The following is a 9,682-nucleotide window of genomic DNA, read 5'->3' on the forward strand; positions in this document are numbered from 1 at the left end:
GAAGGTCCAGTAAACCTCTTTTATTAATACTAATGGAAGCCTCCATGTATGCATTTAAATGTTGATCGGAGTAGAATACTTAAATTTTCACACAGCTCAAATTTAAATACATTCTAGAATTTAAATACTAATTTCCATTTCAATATTTAGTTGATATTTAGTTAATATCTAAAAATCTTTTCTTCAAAAATTTAGAAAATTCTTGAAAAATCTTTAAAAATTATATTTTTAATGATTACAAAAAAATGTGACATACACTCTGATTTTTTAAAGCTAAAATCAATCAATTTATAAATTTGATAGAAATATTTGAAAATAATAAAAATTATTAATTTTATAAAAATTGCATGAAAATAAATTAATAAAGTCCATTCGTCTTAGTTCCATTAAAATAAAATAGTTTATGATTTAATTAATTAATTAATCAAGTAAAGCAACAGTGCATATGATGAAAACAAGAAAAGAATATAAATACAATTTTGATAATGCATTTCACAGAAATTTTATATCTCTAAGATTCTTCGAATTTATATGCGTTCATATGTCTGATCCAAAAATAAACTAAAAACGAAATCCATGTGTACAGTTAATGAAAGAGAAATCTGAATTCGAATGCATCTCACAGATTCTTATACTTTTTATACATTTTTTGTAACACAGCCAAAATAAATTTTGGATTTTCCGCACAAAGTCTCAAGAATTTCCGGCGTTTGACATTGAGGCTTAGTACTTGGAACTTTTGGTTGATCTACATCCATAACAATTCGAGTCATAAAGACTGGTACTGAATAACAAAAATGAAATATCCACTCTCACTTAAGTCATGTCTTATCTCAACTTGCATGAATAGATTTCATAAAAAATCACAAGAAATTGAAATTCACATCAAAAAAACGGAAATTCCAATACTTTAACGGTGTCTATTGCAAATCACCTTGTTGATTCCCTTGTTGTAAGTCACGACTTTAGATATTTACAAGCGCTGACTTGATAAGTTTAAGCACATTTTGTTTCGATATTTCATCATGCGAACCTCCCTATTCAAAAAATTCTATACAACTAAAATTAATACAATGTTTAAGCCCTTGTAGACTATTACATTTCACATTAATATTTCAAAAGCTTCAGAGAAAACACAAATCATATGCAATTTATTTTAACGATCATTTATGAGCATAATTACCGCAAATGGCAATAGTTTCTTGGCGTATAAAAGACCGGACATTCCGAAAATGTTAAAAAGTCTCAAGTCGACATGTTTGGAGTCATCAAGGCAAAATTATCAAAGGCGGAAGAGCAGAAGAAGGTTGGAATTTCTGAAATAAGTAATTCTGGAGTTGTTGAAGATGAAAATGGAGATCAGAATACTGTTAATCCTAGTGAAACGTCAGATCCAACTGGAGATGGCAATACAAATTTAGAGCAAAATTCGAACTCGAATGTTCAGGTAATTAAAAACTTATTATTTAATATTTCTTATCCTGAGCATTCAAAATATCATGGATAGTCTTTAATGATGTGGTTTTGTGACTATAATATTATCGTCCTCAGACAGCGTGACCATGTCAGAGACACGTCGTCCTGGCGCTCAATTTTGCATAGAATAACCGACATGTGCTTTTCGGTGGTTATATCAAAATTAGTAAAGATGCCACATTAGGTTAATACAGGAGAATAGACATCAATATGACTTTATCCCTACTAGGGGATCCCTTAGAAATTCAAACTGTTAAAAGCTAACTTTTGATTTTTTATTAGCTTGCTTAACCCAAACTTTCCTGGATTATACTCTCAAATTTTGTAATAATTTTATTGTCTCATCCAGAATACTTATTGTATTTATTTGCTAAATTAATAATTAATACATAGACCAAAATTGTGTATAGACATAACTGGTAACAGAACTTAAAAGAAAATTCCAAATATATAGAGATTAAAATAACAGAGGATGTTGTTTATGTAGGAGGCAGAGAAACAAAAAATAATTAACCGGAAGTAGCTGTTTCAGTCGGAAACAGAAGCAGTCAGAAACATACCCTTTTCAATCGTACGATGTCAATTATTAATACCCTCCGATTCACAGTGAATCGATGCCAACTAATCATCATCATACTATAATTTGAATATTAAAGCTTGTCGAACTAGCTTAAAATATCAATACTTAACTAAACAATCATTTCCCCAACTATCTGTACAATTAGTTCAATACAAATCATTAATATAATTACATTTCAGGACCCTCTACAACCTCAGCTCACCATAACGTCAAAAGTTCAAATTAATGAGCAATCAGCATTCCAAAAACAGAAAACATCGCAGTCATTACTTACAAAAAAGCGACAACTACCTTTCGACTTCCTTCGTAATTGGTCCGAAGAGCGACTCATCAAAAAAAGCAAAAGATTTTAATTCCAAAGGATAAAAAGTTAAAAAAGCCCAAAAAACCTGGCAATGTCCTACTCGTTGATCCTAAAAAGTATCACAAAGAAACAATAATTAAAAAATTAATGAATGTAATCATTGACACATTTTATGAGTTTGCAGCAATAACAAAAGTAAATGGAATGTATTATTTACGCCGTTTCATAACTCATGGATTTCAACGAATTTTATGGAGTTGCATTATACTATCATTATTGTCATTTGCTGCTGTATTAATCTACTTATTATATCGACGATTTCTCGATTCACCTACACGAGTTACAATTGCATCCCCAATGTCCATTCATGAGATTCCATTTCCAGGGATAACAATCTGTCATCCACAAAATGTTATGGAATATAAGTCAAGAGAATTTGTGAGATCAGCGTAGGTTATTGCTTCTAGAATGTTTATTTTCATTAATAATTAACACAATTTTTTCATAGAAAATTTCCACTTGGTGCAACGCCTGAATACACATTAGAGATATTGCCATTATTAGCTGGATTCACAGAACGACAATGGATCGTCCCACGAATAGAAGATTTGGAAATGATTGATGCAATCCTTGACGCAAATAATTTGACTGTTAAGGGAGCAATCGATAAACTTGGAACTGTTTGTGCTGACTTTTTGCTTGTTTGTGTATTTGCTGGAAAAAAGTTTCCATGTTTTCAGGTATGAAAGTTATTTTTAGTCTGCTAATTAATTTTTTGTGTCTACGTCTATCATTTTTACTGTAGCAACATCCATACATGAAGTTCGAAGAATCCTATTCATATTTAGGTGCTTGTTGCTCGTTCAATTATCATCCGAATACAGTGGCAACAGCTGACTTTTTTAAAGCAAATACATTTGGAATTGATGGAGGATTGAGCGTTGTTGGCACTGGTGGGTTGATCTGTAGATTAATTGCTAATCCATTACGACAATGGTGAAATATATTTTTGTTGCTAATTGTGAATGGAACTACGTTCATGTATCTATGAGCTATCCAATTATTTTAAGAATTTATCCTACTTCCATTAATTTCGTTTGAATGAATCCATTCCAGGAATTTCATGCATTTTAATAAGCATCAATTCTTTATCTTTTACAGGACGTCCACAAGCAAGTGACGGTCGTTCAGGTGCTATCTATTCTGAAGGATTTGTTGTGATTGTTCATCATCCAAATGATTTTGCTGTAGAAAGTGCACCAACTACATACATTGACCTGAAAAAGGAGACATTTGTAGACATTCAGCCAATTCATTCGTCATGTTCTAATCAAGTTTTGGTGTTGCCATTCGCACAACGGAAATGCATTATTCCTGCTGACAAAGGAAAATTGAATTATCGACAACCAGAATGTATGCTGGAATGCTTAAGAGATGAAATACATCAGAGATGTCAATGCCATCCATTTCATCTGCCTAGAGCATCAAATCAAACAAACACTTTGAGGAATTGTCGAGCTGTTGATATATTGTGTATGGTGGATAATTATTGTGAGTTGAAATATGGCCTGATTCCGCCTGATCCAATCCTAGTCGACTTCGAGCTATTGTTCCACGAAGTCTCGGTTTTGATGAATTTTCCAGTCTAAAGTCGAGATCGAAATTGGGTCCGAAACCAAGACCAGAACTGGAACCGAGATCGAGACCAAGACTAAGTCCGGTACCTAGACCGAGACAAAAGAAAAATCCTTCAAAGGCTCGAGATTGAGACTTCGAAGTCTTGATCTTGATCTCGAGAATCCTTCCTTCGAGCTCAACTTTTAAAGAAATATTTTTTGAGCACATCTTCCTAAAGTCATTAAAATAATTGAATTTCTTTGCCCATATTTCTAGTTCAATTCAAAACAGCAAAATGTGACCATTGCTTTCCATCATGCTCAGATGTTGTCTATAAAACGACTTCGTTCAAAATGAATATTGATCAGTTAGACCATGCAATTGATGATTTATAGTAAGTATGGTATTTTTAATGTCAAATGATATTCGAATCAAAGGATTAATTTATTTTAGTACTTACACTAACATAACGGACACTGAATTCGTCGTTCGTATATTTTTTGGTGGACAAAGAGTTGCTGCAAACAAAAAGATTGTTGTTATGTCATGGATATCCTTATTATGTAAGTATTACTCGAACGACACGAAAAAAGAAGTCTCCAATAAAGAGCCATATGAATGCCTGATGGAAGCAGCTTTAATTTGATGCTAATAACGGCTGAGTGCCAGCTGAGTGGAACATTAAAAGTATCATAACTCAGCCTTATTCATTTTTTTGCTCGGGCCAATCATTTTTGACAATGTATATTCAGAGTCAAAATCAGCCGTCCAAGATTGCATCCTACCGTTAATACGGCGATTTAACGTTGCCCTAGCAAATACGCTGTGCTCTTTGGAACTGAATTGAACCAAGCTGCAGCTAATGCATGCTTATTTAAACATTTTACTAATTTAAATATTTTTTTTTTGCAGCCAATCTTGGTGGAGCATTTTCTCTTTGTCTAGGAATGAGCATCCTAAGCATGTGTGAAATTCTATTCTTCATCTTTGTTCGGATGATCAAGCACTACAAGAGAATTTTTCAAGTTGGACCTGTCATACCAAAATTTAATAAGAATGATGAGAAGAAATAATTTGGCACCAAATTCTAGTTCTACCTCTGCTTTGTCTACCAATTCCCAATATCAAAACACCAATGTCTCTAGAAACATCTTCCTTTCTATTTTGAACATTACTCAGCATTTTTCTATTTTATTGACTTAGCATTTATTGAGCCAATAACTGAATTTTAAATCTCACAAAATAACTCTAGATTTATTTTAAATCTGCAGCTTAAATTCTCAAAGCTTTACGAAAAACCTCACAAATGTTTTCGAAAACCGTTGAACGGTTCTCATAAAAAATTACTTATAATATTAAGCATAACAATTTAAACGATACAAATTGAGATATTCACATACATAATAAATAATGTGATACGTTGCACCGTATCTCTCACGCGTGAGTGTGATTTGTTCCTATCAAATAAAATATAAAATTGAGTATCATAAGCTGTAACAAGCTTATTTGAGTGTGACAGTTCCATCGCGATAGATGAAACTATATCTCAGCAGATCATCAATTTAGATACATTTCAGGATGTTGGATTTTAAAATAATAATTGCAATAATTGTGTTTTCAAATTTTTTATTCAGCAATGCTAGGTGAGTATATGATAAACATTTAATTGAGCTTAATTTAATCACAATTTATCCATTATAAGATTTAATAATGTTTATGACTTATTTGAAATTTCCCCTTTTTCATTTAAACTTAATCGTATCGCTCATTATCTCATTGAAGCAACTAAAACTATTTATTCATATAAATATTTTTTGTTTTTTATGAATTTCTATTGTTCTTATTAGCGCACAGCAAAATTCAAATGTATCAAGTATATTAGACTCGCTTATGGAGGATATGATAAACGAGTAAGGCCAAATTATGGAAGTAAGAATAATGACAAGATTTTTTTGATCACGAAGATGTTTGAATGAGGCATGGACACTGGTTGCTGAAGTTTTTGATGATTTTTCAATGTTTGGGACTGAAAAGCTGGTTTGTGATTAATTTTGGGGAGTGTGTAGTTATTAAAGTGATATTTTAAGTAGCATAATGGAGTGTGCAATATAATATGCCTGCCTTACGTCTCAGACAGTGAATTGGAGTCGGATTCAGATTGAATTCGGTGCCATGTCATAGTCAAGCCGACCAAGAATCGCAATTGATAGCAAACAATTACTGTAATAGACAATAAGCATACTCACATTGTACATTATCTACTAAAATGTGAACATGATCATTACTTGACAGGAGTGTGTCATAAAATTGATTTTTTAGCTCGTGAAGTCCGTTAGCAGGGGCGTATTTAAGGGAAGGGTCTCTAGTCTTCAATCTGATTGAACATCCCTGTTATCCCATCTTCTGACTACACAACTGTCCCTTAATCAATATTGCAATCACAATCAGTAAACCGACATATCACAGCTTGATCACAGCCTTTAACCAGCGTCCATGCCTTATTCATTCTTTTTCTTCTTCATCATTATCATCACGCAAAAAAAGGCACTATCATCATCATCATCATCATCTTTTATGACTTGAAAGACAATTTTGTCAACTTTATCTTTTATTGAGACAAATTTATTTTTTCATGGACTTCTTTAAAATTGCTTAGAAAATGCTGTCAATGTTGGAGTCTCAATGCACATATTGTCGATTCATTCATTTTCGGAATCTGATATGGAGTTTACAATGGACTTTTATTTTCGACAATATTGGAATGATCCAAGACTAGCATTTAGAAAATCGCAATCTATTGTGTCAATTACACCTGGATATGAGTATGGAAGAGGACTGTGGTTCCCTGACACGTTTTTCGTGAACGAAAAGGAATCATTTTTACATACAATCACAACTAAGAATGAGTTTGTAAGGATCGATTATAATGGAAATGTTGTTAAAAGTTTGAGGTAAATTTTTGGATATTTTGAAGCATAAAGTTTGAAATTTAATGTCATGAAAATTATTTTTCGCAGGTTAAGTGTCACATTTTCATGTTCAATGAACTTCATGAAATATCCGATGGACAAACAAACTTGTACAATTCCAATGGAAAGCTGTAAGTATTCAAAGCAGCATGATAAATCATAAAAAAGAACAAACAAACAACAAAATGGTTAATGCAATTTATTAGCAATTTACACAGTTTAGTGATGTTACATAAGTAATGAAAATTTAAGTGGGTGTTTAAATAGTAAGATAGTTTCCCAGTACTTCAAATACTTTTAATGGATTCTCATGTATCGCTTTAAATTGTAAATGAACACATACAAATTGTTCTGAAATAGAGTGCACACTTGATCTTATCTACAACAATGTTTTAGTAGCGCAAATTGGTTAATAGATCAAAAACCGGCTTTAGGTTGGCGTAACTCTGATTTGGAGTCGAATTCAGATTTCGACATCATGGCAGAGTCATGTCGGTTTTGTTGATTCCATTTTCATGAATCCATATTATGTAATCTTTAAGCTAAGATCCACAAACTTATATGCCCTTTAAAACTAGCTCTATAACTGCTTTTCTCTTACTAATTCTTAATTTCAAGCGCTTGTTCGACAGCTATTAGTTCTATTGCGATCATCGAGATCTTTTGTCATCTCGAAAATCTATTAATCATTAACCATATAATCAACCTGAAAGGTACACGACATTAAAAAAATGACAATTAGTGTTTCCAAGGTCTTTGTGCTTCTAGCTTGAAAAGGATTTGTTAAAATTCACAAATAAATTCATCAGCATGCAATATTATTATCTTCGAATCTACGTGAACTTTAACTAAATTAACAAATTATCTTTGTATGACTTTTTTTCATTCATTTTATTAAAATATATTTTCATTGTTAATGTTGTTTACAAAAACTTTATTTTTTCTTATTTTGTAGACGGTCATAATGCGAATGACGTTAGTTTTTATTGGCGCGATGGAAGTAGCTCGGTCAGTGTAAATAGTGACATTACTCTGCCGTTGTTCTCAGTCAGCAATGTTGATACTTCAAATGAGTTGATTTCGCTTAGCAATGGTGAGATTTTGTTGAAATTTGGAAGTAAATTTTGGAATAACTAAAATTGAAATTTTAGGAAATTACTCAAGAATCTCCTTGGCAATGGAGTTCCAAAGAGGAATTGAATATTATTTAGTTCAAATCTACATACCTTGCAACATGATCGTAATTATGGCTTATATCAGTTTCTTCTTAAACAAAAATGCATCCAATATTCGTCTCGTCATGTGCATTGTTGGACTTTTGTCATTGATTGTTGAGCTTCAATGTCTTAATACTTATGTCCCAAAAACATCATATGCTAAAGCTTTGGATATTTACACTGGAATTTGCATGACTCTTGTCTTTTTGGCACTCATTGGTGAGTATAGTGTTAAGGATGTCTGAGGATTTAATTAAATAATGATTTTTTTTCTAGAATTTGCATTCGTCGCGAACACTGAAAATTATAAGAACGCCACAAAAACACCATGTGCTGATAAAATATTCCGCATTTTGTATCCAATATTCTTTATTGTTTTCAACATAATTTATTGGATGTTCTACTGTTCAGGATCTAAAATTGTATGATTTACCCTAAAATAAATTTTCTTTGTTATTTTAAAAACAGCTCAAAATAAAAGTTGATCGCATATAAATTCACATATATAATATAATTTGAGAAAAGTACATCGTTAAAGACTAAAGCTATGAAATGTTAAATCTGTAATTTGTTATAACTTTTCCCACTAATTATTCAATAATATAGACAATTTAATTTTTAATAAAGATTAATAATGAATTACTTTAAAATTGATGTTTTAATTACTAAGCCTTGTAAGTACAAAATGTATTCGGCAGAAATTAAATTTAAGTTGCTAATTGCGAAATTTTTTTTATTATTCTTTTTTACGCATTACGCAGTGTAACACAATTTTTCATGAAGGCAGAATATGTGCAGAATGATTTCATATTCATTTGTGCATCAAAGAAAAAAAAATTTAATGCAAATTGCTCCGGAAAAAGGTGAAAAATGCCCAAAAAATTGTGATTTTGTATGGAAAAAAATATTTTGTTTTTACTTTTTTTGGATTTGACGGGATTCGAACCCAAGAAAAATGAATGAAAAAAATGTACTTTTTGTATTCTCAAACGTTCTGAGACTCACCAACACAGGCGTTCTCCGTTTACAAAAAGCACAAAATGTATTCGGCAGAAATTAAATTTAAGTTGCTAATTGCGAAATTTTTTTTATTATTCTTTTCTACGCATTACGCAGTGTAACACAATTTTTCATGAAGGCAGAATATGTGCAGAATGATTTCATGTTCATTTGTGCATCGAAGAAAAAAATTTAATGCAAATTGCTCCGGGAAAAAGTGAAAAATGCGCAAAAAATGGTGATTTTGTATGAAATCAAAAATTTTCTTTTTACTTTTTTTGGATTTGACGGGATTCGAACCCAAGAAAAATGAATGAAAAAAAATGTACTTTTTGTATTCTCAAACGTTCTGAGACTCACCAACACAGGCGTTCTCCGTTTACAAAAAGCACAAAATGTATTCGGCAGAAATTAAATTTAAGTTGCTAATTGCGAAATTTTTTTTTATTATTCTTTTCTACTCAAACTTGATTAAAATCATGCAAGTTGAAGTTTAATTGAGAAAACGTTTCATAGATGG

At 31.6% G+C, this 9,682-nt stretch overlaps 1 protein-coding gene and 1 pseudogene across 1 annotated transcript; both read left to right on the plus strand.

The window, feature by feature from the left end:
- Positions 1-472: 472 nt before the first annotated feature.
- Positions 473-5,050, plus strand: LOC139086690 (sodium channel protein Nach-like). The gene is made up of 8 exons (XM_070635268.1): positions 473-1,447; positions 2,236-2,809; positions 2,869-3,100; positions 3,166-3,313; positions 3,522-3,911; positions 4,254-4,371; positions 4,431-4,540; positions 4,890-5,050. The coding sequence occupies exons 2-8, from the start codon at positions 2,508-2,510 to the stop codon at positions 5,048-5,050; spliced, it is 1,461 nt and encodes a 486-aa protein (XP_070491369.1). The 5' UTR covers positions 473-1,447; positions 2,236-2,507.
- A 563-nt stretch (positions 5,051-5,613) lies between these two features.
- LOC139086691 (gamma-aminobutyric acid receptor subunit beta-like) lies at positions 5,614-8,761 on the plus strand (annotated as a pseudogene).
- Positions 8,762-9,682: the final 921 nt, after the last annotated feature.

This window comes from Chironomus tepperi, unplaced genomic scaffold, assembly GCF_022539635.2.
Source record: "Chironomus tepperi strain 1889 unplaced genomic scaffold, CSIRO-AGI_Ctep_v1 contig_87, whole genome shotgun sequence".
Classification (NCBI taxonomy): domain Eukaryota; kingdom Metazoa; phylum Arthropoda; class Insecta; order Diptera; family Chironomidae; genus Chironomus; species Chironomus tepperi.

Bases quoted from the DNA above. Each gene is read 5' to 3' on its own strand.
- LOC139086690 (XM_070635268.1), top strand. From the start codon at position 2,508: ATGAATGTAATCATTGACACATTTTATGAGTTTGCAGCAATAACAAAA. The intron at 2,810-2,868 runs GTAGGTTATTGC...ATTTTTTCATAG, and splicing joins AGAGAATTTGTGAGATCAGC to AAAATTTCCACTTGGTGCAA. The intron at 3,314-3,521 runs GTGGGTTGATCT...TATCTTTTACAG, and splicing joins ATTGAGCGTTGTTGGCACTG to GACGTCCACAAGCAAGTGAC.